Source organism: Zootoca vivipara, chromosome 15 (genome assembly GCF_965207765.1).
Source record: "Zootoca vivipara chromosome 15, rZooViv2.hap1.1, whole genome shotgun sequence".
Classification (NCBI taxonomy): domain Eukaryota; kingdom Metazoa; phylum Chordata; class Lepidosauria; order Squamata; family Lacertidae; genus Zootoca; species Zootoca vivipara.
In genome coordinates this window covers 31,266,141-31,282,071 of record NC_142598.1, presented here as the reverse complement: position 1 = coordinate 31,282,071, position 15,931 = coordinate 31,266,141, and the positions used below count along the sequence as shown (strand labels likewise).

Sequence of the window (15,931 nt, the reverse complement as noted above, 5' to 3'; positions counted from 1 at the left end):
ATTATTATTACTATTATTATTATTATTATTATTATTATTATTATTATTGACGTCCCTATTTTCACGGGAGAAATGTTGGAGTCTGTATGCATCTGTATTTTATGCTTGGGTATCTGTGTGCAATACAAAACATAGCGTAATAAGCTGACTTTGGAGAAGAAAAAAGGTTTTATTGGTACGTCAATGTGTATCTGATCCCTACTTCAAAATATGCTTTTATTCATTATTTTTATTTTGTAAAAAAAATTAATAGGCTGCTGCTCTCTGTGGGTCTTGGGGGGGGGGGAATCGAGTGTTGTTTTGTTGTTCAAGTCAAGTCTGCCTCCAACGGAATCCATTATTAGTACTTATCATTGTCATTATTTACCACTGTTGTTTTAAAACCAGAAATGACTTCAGCTTGCACCCCAGGTGGAAAGTTAAAAAGAAGACACCTTTTTGAGATATTTTTTTTATCACAGTAGGCAGAAGAGTCGCTTTGTAGCCCCCACCTGGCAGTGCCGCACTGCTTCACAGCTACACTGTTCACAAATTCTTCCCACCCGCCCAGAATAGATAGATCTATGTATGTATAAACAAAACAAAAAATTCCCCTGTCCATCTCTCAGTACACAAAAGGACCTCATTACACTGCAAAAATAGCAGTACCCACTTTGGTCAATTAAAACAAACAAAAACGAACAAACGAACAAACGAAAAAGCATACATTAATCTTTTGTCTTTTAAATCTGTGTACTTACCTAGAATAACCGATACAGCTAAAAAGCACTACCTACATAGGCAAAACTTGGTATTGCATAATTCGTATAAATTTGAATCCCCTCCCCCCAATATTAATTGGAAGATGAAAAACATGAAAGATTAATAGAAAAAACACCAAAATACTGAAAATATTGCTGGTCGATTACAATTTTCAAGCGGCAACTATACACAGCCATGATATGCTTTATAAATGTGAGATAAAGTTATAACTGCTTAAAAAATCCATGATGTCACACTTTTTTTCTTTTTTTCGTTTTCCCATCTTGGAGTACAAAATATTTTGTCATAAAAATGGTAAAGATTTTTAAATGATAAGAAATGCAGCAAAACAAGTGTAGTGATGTCACTTTTTTTTTTTTAAGATTTCAAGGCAAGGCACGTTATGTGGACATTATAACTTCGTGCAAATTAGGATTACTGGATAAAGTAGTTTTCATTAATTTTTTTTTTATAGAGACACAGAGGCAAAATGTATCTGCCCATGCACGTTCCTGTCAATATGAGAAGTGTGTCAAACAAGGCTAATTTCTGAGAGCACCATGCAAAGATTTCAGCACCCTGTTATCAGACTTTCTAAAAGAGTGCATTTTTAAAAAATATATTTCACCCCCCACCCACCCAACCTGACAACCTGGCATTCCCAGTTTGTAAACTGTAAGCTTTGTCCCTATGATGTGGATTTACCTCTCTCCCGTCTCTGTGATGAAGGTTTTATAGAACCTTTCCCATTCTCTAGGGGTTCTTCTTGATGCAACCAGTAACTTTAAATAAATAAAATGCCTCAAAGGAGGCAGAAGCTAAAATCAACATAAGTGCTGTGTTTCAATCAATTTCTTTTTTTCTCAAGTACATGATTTGTCTTGATTTAATTAATGCCTTTTAATGCCCCCCTTCAAAACTGAGGGGAAAATAGATTTGTTCAAAATACCTTTGAAATTCTTCTTCTTCTTCTTTTTAATCCCCTCAATTTAGAGTCCAAGGGCTAAAGGACTTATAACAATGATCCCCTTTAGATATACTTTTTAAAAAAATTGCACTTGCCTCTAAGTGTTTTCCTTAGTGGGGGGGGGGTAAAGTTATTTTTCGTGTCTTTCTCTTTTTTGTTTTTACGGTCATATGAGAAGATAACACATTATTTAAACCTAAAGTGAGGCATCAATTCTATAAAATGCCTGTTTGTTTCAATGACTTCCTGAACCGTTTCAAACTAGGTAACGCAGTAGGAAAAGGCTGGGTTATAAGGGCCAAAGTTAAACAAATTTGGATTGATCATTAAAGGCTAAATTGTTTGGTTTTTTTTCCTTAGAGAGAAAAAAAACTTTTAGAAATTAGAGTGCTGAGAAAAGCTGGCTCACTGGCCCCAATTCTCCTGCAGCTCTGGTGGATGTCTCCTAGCCTTTGTTTTGAGAGCTAACCAGGAATAGTGATCCCATGCGTAAACAACAAGAATACTAAACCAATAAACTAGCTTATCATGCAAATATTAAGGCATCTAGAAAGTCAGTTAAAATATATTGTCAGAGACAGAACATCTATTTCCCAGTGGATTTCATAGAACAAAGGCTACTTAGGAGGAACATCTTTCTACTCATCAGTGAAATATCGTCGACCCTTTTTTTAAAAACACCGTTACAGTTCAACCTTAAGGGAATTAGTGATTGTAAGTGCTGCAATTGCTGGTCTATGTTTCTTCGTTCTTCAGGTTCTTCTTCTTCTTCCTTCTTCTTCTTCTTTTTTTTTTTTGTCCCGTCTTCCTTTCTTTTATAGTATTTTGTTCAGTTTCAATCTCCCTCAGTTGCTTGTTTCTGCTTGAAGGAAAGGTTCTCCAATTAGGTTCAAACCATAATTTTGGACGTTTGTCGGCAGGATTGGTGTCCTGTTTGATACCTGAAAAGGGACCAAGCTAGCCCAGGTACCAGGACTGTTGAGGGAAAAGAAAAGAGAGAGCAGAATAATAGTTTAGAATATGGTAGCAGCAATAACCTAAAAAGAAAAGAAGAATTAAGATTGGAACACCACCCAGCTCCATATTCTAACAATTCTTCTTAACAGTGATCACATTTCACCGATGAACTTTAAATACAGTGGGACCTCGGTTTATGAACACAATTGATTCCTGAAGTCTGTTCATAAACTGAAGCGTTCATAAACTGAAGCGAACTTTCCCATTGAAAGTAATGGAAAGTGGATTCATCTGTTCCAGACGGTCTGCGGAGTACTTAAACTGAAGCGTTCATAAACTGAAGCGAACTTTCCCATTGAAAGTAATGGAAAGTGAATTAATCCATTCCAGATGGGTCCACGGCGTTTGTAAACTGAAAATTCATAAACCGAGGTGTTCATAAACCGAAGTTCCACTGCATGCAGATACAATTTGCTACAGGTGCTATTTACGCTAATTGACCGATCCTAAAACTAGCACCTTAGCAGTCTTGCAATCCAATGAACAAAGCTACCCGGTTGTAAGTCCCACCGAACAAAACAGGCCCTATTTCTGCATAGACATGTACAGGATCACATTGTTATTCTCGCTGTGGAGAATATATTATGCCGGTTAACAGGCAGATAAGTCACTGCCAATATTTAATTATTTACTTATTGGGTGGTCTAAGGTTTACTCAGAGTAGATCCACTGAAATTAATGTACCTAACTTAGCCATGCTCACCATTAACTGGAATAAGCCTACTCTGAATAAAACATATTTGAAAAGCACCCATAGGAAAGAGGATCATGCCTTGACAGAAATCCGGGTGAGTAGAAAAAACTGGCTGTCTGAATCCACCTCCCTTAGTTGCTTTTTAGGAGTAAAGTTGTGAACTTATCTGGGTTTTTGTTTTCTTAAGGCTCATAACTTTCTAATGTTCAACAATATTTTTGTGGATAAAAACAAACTAGTATTTCCAACAACTTTCACATCTAGTGCTTGAGTGCAAAACAGCCAGATCATTTTATGTTTGTTGTTTTCTTGGGGGGGGGGGAGAGGAATATTCAATCAAATAAATTATCGTGGTGACAAACAGGATTGTTGTTGCAGCATGACTAATAAATTTAATTTAGATGTTTATCTAAGCCTCTCAAACTTCCCAACTTATGACTCTTAGAAATGCACCATGTAATATATTTGTCAATATTGTTTATGAATCCCAAGGGAAGGATAACTCTCCTACGTTAACACTGTGCAGATACCACAAGAATTTTATAACCCTCTGACCAGAAGTGTGTTGCACAGCATTGGCCTTTCTTAGGAACAAGTTAGCACTTTTAGAAATGGTACTAGGCTAGGGAGATTAGCCTTAAGGAAATGGTGCTTAAAAATGTCAAAGCAGTAGTAGCCGAGATGCTTAAATTGTTTGATTAAAAGAATAGTTCTAGGTTAGAGCCCTAAGGCACATTAAAGACAAAGCATAGAATTGCCACAAGTTAGACCCACTGAAATAAAGAGACATGACTAACATGGGCCCATTAATTTCCATAGGTCTACTCTTGAGTAGAACTTAATTACAGTCATACCTCGGTTTAAGTTCCGGAAGTCTGTTCGGCAGTGGAATTTGCTACCAAGGAGTGTGGTGGAGTCTCCTTCTTTGGAGGTCTTTAAGCAGAGTCTTGACAGCCATATGTCAAGAATGCTTTGATGGTGTTTCCTGCTTGGCAGGGGGTTGGACTGGATGGCCCTTGTGGTCTCTTCCAACTCTATGATTCTATGATTCTAAGTACGCCTCGGTTTGAATATTTTCAGTTTAAGTACTCCGCGGACCTATCTGGAACGGATTAATCCACTTTCCATTACTTTCAATGGGAAAGTTCGCTTCAGGTTAAGTACGCTTCAGGTTAAGTACGGACTTCCGGAACCAATTACACTCATACCTTGGGTTAAGTACGCTTCAGGTTGAGTACTCTGCGGACCGTCTGGAACAGATTAATCCACTTTCCATTACTTTCAATGGGAAAGTTCGCTTCAGGTTAAGTACGGACTTCTGGAACCAATTACACTCATACCTCGGGTTAAGTATGCTTCAGGTTGAGTACTCCGCGGACCCGTCTGGAACAGATTAATCCACTTTCCATTACTTTCAATGGGAAAGTTCGCTGCAGGTTAAGTACGCTTCAGGTTAAGTACAGACTTCCGGAACCAATTGTGTTTGTAAACTGAGGTACCACTGTATCTGAAGAAGTGTGCATGCACACAAAAGCTTATATCAAGAACAAACTTAGCTGGTCTCTAAGGTGCTACTGGACAATTTTTTTATATATTTTAGTTAATTATGACACACTGATACTTCCATAGCTGCCAAGTTTTCCCTTTTCTCGCGAGGAAGCCTATTCAGCATAAGGGAAAATCCCTTAAAAAAAGGGATAACTTGGCAGCTATGGATACTTCATAAAATTCATCCATTATTTTTGAGGCAATAGTCCATGGATTATGAGTGCGGTCATGGAGATTCCACCAAAAGCAGCTTCCCTCTAGTGAGTGGTTCCTACCTTCCTGTGTAGAACACCTTACAATGCAGACAGTAGTCATCGCAATCTGTAATCTTTCCTCCCTGGGCCTGATGGATATTTATAGCAAATATACCCGCAACGTAACTGGCTGGCTGTGTTTAACTATATAAATTCTTTATACATCATATAAACATAACTCCTTTTCACATTATCTAACTGAGTAGAAGCAATTGAGGACCAACATTTAGAACACCGGCATACAACAACTATATTTTGCAAAGGCACATGTTAAGATTTTTCATATCCTTTGTCTGATACCTGCATACAACAACCATACTTTGCAAAGGCAGATGTGGAACATTACAAAGAAAAGTTCATCTTCTGCAAGTACTGCTCCTTAAAGTTGATACGCTTGACACTTGTATTTGCTAAGACATACGTGGAATGCAAAAGCTACTATTTGGACATTACGTATATATAAGAACTGATCTATTTGTATTTCCTGTTCTAAATGTTGGTCCTTAATTGCTTCTACTCAATTAGATAATGTGAAAGGAGTTATGTTTATATGATGCATAAAGAATTTATATAGTTAAACACAGCCAGTTACGTTGTGGGTATATTGATTAGCTGAATTTACGTAACTATCGGTTTGATAGTGCTGTGTGGATATTTATAGCGGCCACTGATGGAATTGTGGATATATACACGGCATATAGACAGCTTGGTTGCTTACAAGCATAGTTCTTCAAGTAGTCCTTAGTGTTGCTCTGCACAGATGCCCAGGTCGGACTGCACAGAGTCCACAAAGAAAAATGTCCCAGTTTGACCAAACCATCATTTGATGTTGTGCCTGAACTACTGAGACAGGCTCACTTACAAGCAAGCTCACTTACAAATCAGGGTCCACAAACCACCAGCCAAACTTGCAGAAATCTATGTTTTGTGGGTAATCTGTGTTCTCATCAGACCACAGTTTGTTGCATTCGAGCGCAACAGCAAACTAAGGTTTGGCCCACACAAAAAGTAAAGCACTAAATGAGGAAGGGAGTGAGTAGTAGGCTCATTTGTAATTCTCTTAAGCCATGGTTTGTAAGACTGTCTTAAAGTAACCGATGCAAGCATTTCCAAAGCATTATTACATAGGGCACATACCATTTGTTATTGGGGAGCTTTTTGAATGGAATCTCATGACAAATGTAACATGTAGACAGTTCTAGAATTATGTCTCTTCTGAATGCTTCCTGGTTATATCACCGAGATCACCAGTGGGACAGTTCAGCAAACACAAAATCTGTGCTATTTTGTCCAGAGTTACTGTCCAATTAATAAAATGTTCAGGAAAGTGGTTCCCTAATGCCATACATGTAGGCATAAATTTCTGAGCACTGTTTATAAAATACACCTATTAAAATTCATGACAAAAGAGGCAACTGTACAGAACTCTGTTCACTGAAAAGTACTAAAGGAAGTATTGATAATAACCTATTGGCATAATGGTTCTCAATGTCCTCTCCTTCCACTAACAAAAGGTCACTTCTGAAGAAATGGGAGAACAGCAGAAGGAACATGGAGAATATATGTATAATTCTTCATCCAAGCTCTGCTCTGCTTAGGGCATTTGAACATTATCTAAGGCACACACACAAAGGGTCTGATTTGAAAATTGTGCCTTTCATAAAAAGGATACCCCAGAATTATTTCAAGTTATCTGACGGCAACCTCAACTTCTACTGCTATTCATATATTTTCATTGCATAAGGGAAGAGAATAGAATTTAAAGTGAACATATTGTTTAGGTATGCACCATTTTGACTCTTGTTTTGCAAAGCTTTCTGCTTATGCACAGAGCTAGTAACCTAGCAAAAACCTGCAACACAGCCTCATCACTTTCTCTACCCTCCCTCCCAAAACTCCCTCTGTTTTGAAAAACTGAATGGTTGATTTGTATCCTTCAGCCTCTTTGGGAAGTGCCTTATGTTTCTGGCAGCCCGATTTGCACTTATAGCCGTGTGGCAGTATGTACCGTGTTTCTCATATTATAAGACATGTCTTATATTTATTTTTTCCTCAAAAAAACACACTATGGCTTATTTTCAAGGGATGTCTTATTTTTTTCCTCCTCCTCCTGCCGCGGCCAGCATTGCTGCTGCGCCTATCACTATGTCTTATTTTCGGGGTATGGCTTATATTCCTTGAATGCTTAAAAATCCTGCTATGGCTTATTTTATGGGTATGTCTTAAAATATGAGAAACAGGGTAGATTAATCATGCATGAATGACAAATGTCCTTTAGACCCCACTTCAGATCTAGCGCAGATTCTTCTATACATTCTAGAGACCAGAAGCTGAGCTCATTGGTCCCTGGCTGCTGTTGTTGCGGGATCTTACTATCCCTGATTAACATGGTGCTTAGCCCTTCCTCCTCCTGCCAGTCAGCTGCCATTGGATCCCTGTTCCCAAGCACAGCAAATGCCAGCACAAACTAAGGAACTTGGACACTGGCACTATGAGAGAGTCTGTAACACAGAAGGCAGGCATCTCCCACTCTCTCAAGCTACAAGTCTTGGAGTTTCCACTACAAACATTGAGCCACATTCAACCGCCAGCGGAATCCTGTGCCAGGACTTCTGCTAGCTCAGCGGGGCTTCCCCGGTTTCTTTCCCCCATGTGCCCCCACAACCCAGGCTTGGGGGTGTCAGGAGAATCCCCAGACAGCATTTGAGAGGAGGAGAGGTGAGATCATTCCAATAGACAGGCAGAAATGCTCACGCTGATGGAGTGAGCTCCTAAATCAGGCATAGGGAAACTCGGCCCTCCAGATGTTTTGGGACTACAATTCCCATCATCCCTGACCACTGGTCCTGTTAGCTAGGGAGCATGGGAGTTGTAGTCCCAAAACATCTGGAGGACCGAGTTTGCCTACGCCTGGCCTAAATGCTACACTGAATTCTTCTCTCTCAAAACGTTGCTTGCTCTGTTCTCACACTGCTGCTCCTGCAAATATAACAAGCGATAGATAACCCCTCAGAGGAGAATAGGTTTCCATAAATATCCTGAAGCATGGTCTACAATTTAGCACTCCCCGCATCATGGTAATAATCGTACAAGTCCAAACCAGGCTCAACTGAAAAATCTACTTCTGAGTAACGTGTCCCTCATTTTCCCATGCTTGAGCCATGAATGTACTCTAAGCCGAAGTAATGAAAACTATTATCAAGTGCTTTTCCTGATGGTCATAATCCTCATGAGAACATATCCAAGAGTGCTAAAGTAAATTTTGCCCTTTATTTAGCTGAGAAAGCAAAATGAGTGTGACAGTACATTCGGTGCTTGTAAGCTTTCATCTCCCCAAAAGACTGGAGAAGTTACAGTGGGAGAGAGAAATGGGAGCCAATAACTGTGTCAGATTTGGGGTGGTGTCCGGCCATTTTATTTAGTAAAATGTTCTTCTCACCAACTTTCCCTCTTTATGGGGTCTCTGTTGCGAAGAAACGTGAAATTAGAATTGTACAGTGATTTGTAGGAAATTTTTCCAAATGTCCACTAGCTCTTTAGATATGCAAGTACATGGGTATTCGGCAATAAATTGAAAATAGGAACCTACAGACAATGGTGTCGCAAGGGGGGCAGTGTACCCCAGGTGCCATGTCTGGAGGGGTGACAAGAAGGCACCCCACAGGGTGCTCACCCCACCACCTGGGTGTGGCAGCGCAAGCAGCCACCGCGCCACCACAGCCGCATGCGGAGGATTCTCTGTTCGTGGCTGCAGCAGCGAGCAGAGGATCCCGCAACCGTCCGTATGGCATTCGAGAGATGTACGTAGCGATGCCGCACATGCACTGTACATAGCGGTTTGTCGCCGACGGCGCCCAAGCGCCGCACGGATGGTAATGGGATCCCTCCGCCGCTGCTGCAGCCGCGAGCAGAGGATCCCACCACCGTCTGTACGGCGCTCGGGTGGCGGCAAACCGCTACGTACAACGCATGCGCGCTGTCGCACACATGCGCTGTACGTAGCGACGCTGCACATGCACCCTATGTAGCGACGCCACAACGCATATGCAGCTGGCGGTTTGCCCTGCCCCGGGTGTCCGTTAGCCTTCGTTCGCTCCTGTCTACAAACTTCTATCACAATGTTCCCCAGAAGTGTAGGTCATCTTAAGCCTACTATTCATTGTCTTTGTGTGGGCAGTGCCACACATATTTATGTAAAAAAGTTAGAAGAATTTCTATTACCAGTTCACCAAGAATGGATATATACTCTATTCCTGTGATTTCTTTTTTCAGTGACTTGGGTCATATATGCATTTGTTTGCAATGTTTTATTTTTGTGTTAGAGGGAAAACACCTAAGGTTACGTTGTAGTTTTAGGTATGAGGCAAAAATAAATTGTGGTCTAATTCCAACACAGATTTAGGGATACCTAAGCACATCTCGCCATGCTGGATTCAGGGCAAATTCTCTGTTATTTAGTTTGCTTGAAATGAGACAGTACTAAAACAAAGTAAGCTGCACTGATAAATGTTTTGCAGTTCACATTTGTAATAGCATATAAGAGGTTAACTTCAAAGCATTTCAGCTTCCAGGGTGCCAATTTCGGTTTCTGTGACAGAACCTTGCCTCGATCCTTTTCAAAAGTTATTTTTAAAGTTGGTAAGAATCACCAACTTTGGCCACCTCATGAGAAGAGAAGACTCCCTGGAAAAGACCCTGATGTTGGGAATGATTGATGTTGGGAATGATTGAGGGCACAAGGAGAAGGGGACGACAGAGGACGGGATGGTTGGACAGTGTTCTCGAAGCTACGGACATGAGTTTGACCAAACTGCGGGAGGCAGTGCAAGACAGGAGTGCCTGGCGTGCTATGGTCCATGGGGTCACGAAGAGTCGGACACGACTAAACGACTAAACAACAACAAAGAATCACACAAGTACTGACTATCTCTCTCCCCACCTTTCCTGTAACCTTTTAAATAAATTTTGCACAGTAGTTCATTGCTCAATAAACATGCCAAACACTCACTGAAAAGACAAATCACAGTATAAAAAACAGTTTCAAGGTTGAAGAAGACACTATACACACACAAACAAACAGACAAACATACATTTTAAAAATGATATTCTGAAATCATCAAGGGGTAAATGGTGTTCTTACCACTTTTTAAAGAAAAAAAACCATACTCATCCTTCTCTAAGAACACTGCTAAAATCATCTGACAGGAAACATAAGATTAAGTTTATCCTACCTAACTGAACAAAGAGTGCTTAGAACAAGCAACTGGTTTACTGCAGCGCGGGAACTTTTCTAATCCTGCTGGAATCTGCAATGCAACTCTCAAAGTACAGCTAGGGGGGGGGGGAGTTGCTTTCTTTCGAACATTTTGTCTGTGGATTCCCCTCATTTTAGCCACATTGTATGGTTTTGTGTTGTTGTGGTTTTTTTTTCTTTTTTTCTTTTTTGCCGGTTCTTCCATAAAGGTTAACTTAAAGCTTCAAACATAATCATGTGGAAAATGGACATTATTGATTCCTATGGTCCATTGTTCCTCCATTCTGAGTCCCTGAAGTTCAAGTTCAATCTGGAATTACATCATGTCTGGTTTCTCCTGGTTACCAGACGGCTTGAGACGTGACCACAGCTACAGAAAAAACAAACAGGCTTCTTCACGCTTCGGCTCCCCTATCGATTCAAACAAACTTCTCTCTCTCTCTCTCTCAAGTATGCTTCAAGTATGGAGCATGGTTAATTTAGAGATTAAGTTCCAAATTAGATTATCTAATGGCATCTTAATGGATTGCTGACCCATTTCCTGTGGGATGGCAGCATGCAAGTCTGGCTGGAATACAATTAATTTCTTAGGAAGTGTTCCGAAGATGTTTGCTTAGATGGAAAGGAAACACAATTCTCTGCACATCTTGTTTTATTAGGGAGTTGGGTGGAAAGTGTAACAGAGATAGTGACAAACTGATTTTAAAAAAACCAAATCCTTCCAGCTTTCCCCACCGCTAATGATTTTATCAGCAATGTTTTTGTTTCGTTGCTTTTGTTTGCAAAAGTTTAATTTGCATTTTTGTCCCAAGCAAGCAAACCCTTTGGCTAACTGCAGCACAAACTTTACTGCTACTACTACTACTACTACTACTACAATGTTACTTAATTTTGATTAAGTTCTTTGAAAGTTTGCCTGTTTTGTTAGAATCCGAAATCTGCAGGGCTATTCTCAGTCTCCCTTCCCCCACATGCCAAAGTTTATTCCATCTCACTGCCTTATCAGCATTATCATCACAGCTCTTTAGAGGGGTTTGGGGGGTGGGGGCAAAGAATGCCGCTCTAAAAAGTTGAACATTAAGAACACCCCTACGGCTACAGCTGAAAAGGAAATTCAGCACTCTGAGAATAAGGCTCTCCTCAGGAGCTCTAAGAACAAACCAGCTGTTGTACTGTACTTCTGTGTCAAGACAACAAAGAGAAAGAAGGAAATGCCTGGGCACAGCAAAAGTAATATTAAATTAGCAGCTATCCCCTCCAAATAGCACTGAAAAAGGTTTGCGTTTTGAAATATAAATTGCAATACCTTGACAATGAGCGCCTTAACACTGTTACCGTTTTTTGAAAGACTTGGCAGAAAACACCCAAAGTTCAAAACTGCTAACTACCCAGCCCTGCATTAATAGCAGCCTAGTAGCTGCTGAAAAATTGAGCCTCGTGAATGCTAGTCTACACTGGAGCCTACTTGTGATTTCCACATGCTTCGGATTATTCAGGAGCACACAAACGCTTTTGCTGAGGCGTTGCTGGGTTTTTTAAACTCGGTTTCGGTTTTATATTTGGTGTGTTGGCTTGAATTTTGTAACAAGGCAGTTCCTATGGCTTCCCCGCCCCGCCCCCCCCAAGCCGAGGACGTTTTCCTGCTCCGAACCGAGAAAGAATCTGGTTTGCACACTGCCAAAAAGAAATCCGCTTGCTTCGTGCATCCTGCCTTCAAACAATGAGGTGTTCAAACAACGCGACCTCCCAACACGCACACATATAGGTACAGAATGAATTAGGGGGTTTGTTTGAACATCCCTATATGTCTTCTGCACTAGGGTTGCAAAGAAGCCAGGGCACCAAATATATTTTCGGTTGTTAACTGAGTGCTTTGTTTTCTTGGGAAGTGAAATTGTTCACAGTTAAAGAAGGAAATCCAACTGTGCCTGGGTGGGGCTTCAGGAGGTCAGTCCCACTGTGAGAGTAGACAAAGCATGGGAAAACTTCTCTGATGCACTCACTGTATTCCCTTATGGACATTGTTTGTCTAATACAGAAGACAGGGGTAGGCAACCTAAGGCCCATGGGGGTCATTTAACCGGCCCACGAACCGTCTCCGAACTGAGCTGCCTACTCGGTGAGTCACCCCGCGCTGCGTTAAACCGGCACGGTGCAGCGTGGGGACTCGCTTCTGCGGTACCGGAAATCGTGCCTGCGTATGCTCAGGTGCTGAAAATCACATCTGCGCAGCCGCAGCCACCGTAAATCGTGTCTGCGCAGCCGCAGATGCTGGAAATCGCAGCCACACGCAATCTGGCCCGCGGAGGGATCTTTGCTGGAGTGAACCGGCCCAGGTGAGGTAAACCTTGCCGAGCCCGGTCCAAGACTAGTCTTGATGTTAAGAGCAGTAAAGGCTTACGTGGTGAAGTAGCACTGCAGAGTCTCCCTTCCAAAACTGGTGTTGCTTTAGCATATGCGCTGCAGGGGTGCAAAGATCCACCCAGCGCCCCTGAATTTAGTTTAGCCGCCTCCAAATTAAAATTTATTGAGCTTTTTTTGGCAGAAGCCAATGTTGACTTTGGGGGGGGGGGACGACTCAAAGTTTTTAGCTTTTTTGGGCTTGTTGTAACAACGATACAGCGGGGGGAAATGCTTTCATTTCCTGACTCATCGGAAATATTTGATGCTACGTAGTAACAGAGCGACGGTGGGGGGAGGGACTTTCACTCCATTGCTTTTCACTGCCGCTGATCGAGAGGGACTGGTATACAGTAGGTATACATATGGCACCCTCCCCAAAATTCGGCGCCCGGGTGCCCCACACCCCTTGCATCCCCAAGTAAAGATGGCCCTGTTGCTATAGTTTGCCTGGGCTACCACAGTGCTGAGCCAGCTCATGAGCCACTGCCAATTAAGAAAGACTTAAATACTGCAAGCTGTCCTGTGCTGGCTCCTTCAAGGGTACAACAATGATTTAGGGTGTTATGCCTTATTTACAGAGATCAAACCCTGTGGCAACCAAAAACAGTGCAGCCAAGACTGATTGGGAGGTAGGTAGCTGCAAGCTCAAATCATAAGCATTCTAGGACCTGTCAAGGAGCCAGGTCATCCACAGAGCTGGCACACACATGGAAGGCACAGAATGCAATTAGCTTTTTATTATCAGAAAAACAACAACGCAGCAATGTTCCTGGTTGGTCTTAACCCAATGAAGGCATTGCTGTTGCTAAGCTCTAGGCATGCCCCTCCCCTCTAGCCTCAGCCTCTCACTCTGGTTCCCACCCAAGCAGGCAAAGGCTGTGTTGAGGGGGTGAGTTCCTCCTCTGGGTCTGTCTGGCACGTTGCTCAGCAAAATGCAGGACCCTCCTGGAGTGTGGGGTCAGAGGAGAAGGAGAGTCAGCAAGACTGGGACTGCCTGCATACATGCTTCCAATCCTGTCCTGGAAGGCCCTCCCATTTCCTGTTTCTATCAGCTCCCAGCTCGTCCCTTCTGCTGACTGCTCCTCAGTGTCCCACCACCAGGCCGTCCGGGCTGTAACTTGTCATCTTTGGAGCCCTCCCTGGGGGCTCTTGGGAGACAGCCTCTGGCCACTCTTCCTCACCCAGCTGGTCCTTGACGGGACCACTGTGTGACTCTTGAGGGCAGCCACTGAAATTCTCATATCAAGTCATAGCTCATACTTCTCGTCAAACATTTCTAAAGACTCAATTCACTGAACTGCCACATGCAGAGAGCATTTTTCTGATCCCATGGTGAGCACAAATGTATATCCAAGATTCTGTGCACTTTGAACCTCTCTTCAACAGTTCCACATCCATTCCACTGTGTTTTCACTTAATGAAGAAATACAAGAAGACTTAAAACTCCTTCAAGTCTTGTATTCTTAAAATTGGGCATTTTAAATATATGGGGGGATGTTGCTTATATTTTTGGAGGGTGTGTGTGTGTGTGAAGGAAATTTATTGTTTTTCACTTAATTAAAGTGTACAATGTGATAGAACCATAAACCATACAAAACTAAAGTCTGTCTCTGTATATATTTGGGCAAGGTTTGCAATGCTTAAAAGTAGTCTATATCAAGAGGCTAATGAGTGACTTATCTTGAAATACAGTCGTACAGTGGTGCCTCGCTAGACGAATTTAATTCGTTCCACGGGTCTTTTCTTATAACGAAAAATTCATCTAGCGAATCCCATAGGAATGCATTGGAAAATTTTTGAATTTTTTTTTTTTTGCCCATAGGAACGCATTAATTGAATTTCAATGCATTCCTATGGGAAACCGCGATTCGCTAGACGAATTTTTCATAAAACGAATTCGTCTAGCGAGGCAACCTCCGCTCGAAAAATCCTTTCGTTAAGCGGAAATTTCGTTAAGCAGGGCATTTGTTAAGCGAGGCACCACTGTACCTTGGAAGCCGAATGGAATCCGTTCCCGAAGTCCGTTGCACTTCCAAAACGCTCAGAAACCAAAGCACGGCTTCTGATTGGCTGCAGGAAGCTCTTGCAGCCAACTGGAAGCCTCGTCAGACGTTCAGCTTCAAAAAATAGTTCGCAAACCGGAACAGTCACTTCCTGGTTTGTGGCGTTCGGGAGCCAACACGTTCGGGAACTAAGCTGTTTGAAAACCAAGGTACGACTGTAAAATCTAATCTAAATAAAAAGTTAGGGGCTCATAAATAATCCTGACCTCTGTAGGAAGAGAGACAGGGGCAATGTGTCCCTGTTAACCTTCCTTGATCTCTCAGTGGCTCTTGATACCATCTACAGCAGGCATCCCCAAACTTTGGCCCTCCAGATGTTTTGGGCTACAATTCCCATCTTCCCCAACACACTGGTCCTGTTAGCTAGGGATCATGGGAGTTGTAGGCCAAAACATCTGGAGGGCCGCAGTTTGGGGATGCCTGATCTACTGTATCCCCCTGGAGAGGCAATCTGAGTTTGGGGGCGGGCGGCAGCAATGCTTTGCAGTGGTTCTGGTCCTACTTAGATGGCCATCTTCAGCAGCTGATGCTTGGGGAGTGTTATTCGGCACCGGGGTGCCTTCAGTGTGGGGTCCCTAAAACCTACCTTCCCCTGCACACACACAAATAGGGAGAAATATGTTGGCTATGTATATATGATTGTGTGTGAGAAACAGGTATGTTCTGTGCGTACGGTGAGTGAATATGTGCCCTAAATGTCCCTATGCGATAGGACGTGTGGTTCCTTGGAAACCTTGTATGGTTTTCCAAGAACCGGGGAGGGATTCTTGTTGTTAGACAATACTAACATTATTGTGTGGTGTGGTGGTGGGGAATCAAGTTGTGTGATCTCGACAAGGAGGATCATCAAGACAAGGTTGACATACCTTAATATACTCTTTGCCAAGATGTGTGAAATAATCCCTGAGATAAATTCACATGTAATGCCATGCCAAAATTATAAGAAACAAGGGTTTCATATTGTGGCTTGTTGGCAGTAAGCAAACCATT

At 42.1% G+C, this 15,931-nt stretch overlaps 1 protein-coding gene across 10 annotated transcripts in view; it reads right to left on the bottom strand.

Moving 5' to 3' along the window:
* Positions 1-223: 223 nt before the first annotated feature.
* NFIB (nuclear factor I B) overlaps positions 224-15,931 on the bottom strand; it is a 204,859-nt gene continuing 189,151 nt past the window's right edge. For 6 of the 10 annotated variants that reach the window (XM_035140574.3, XM_088658444.1, XM_088658447.1 and 3 more), the window contains one exon: positions 224-2,683. In XM_035140574.3, coding sequence (XP_034996465.3) covers positions 2,554-2,683 — 130 coding nt within the window. In that variant the 3' untranslated portion in view covers positions 224-2,553. The remainder of the gene's footprint in view (positions 2,684-15,931) is intronic. The other 4 variants (XM_088658445.1, XM_088658446.1, XM_035140576.3 and 1 more) reach the window with 1 other exon arrangement.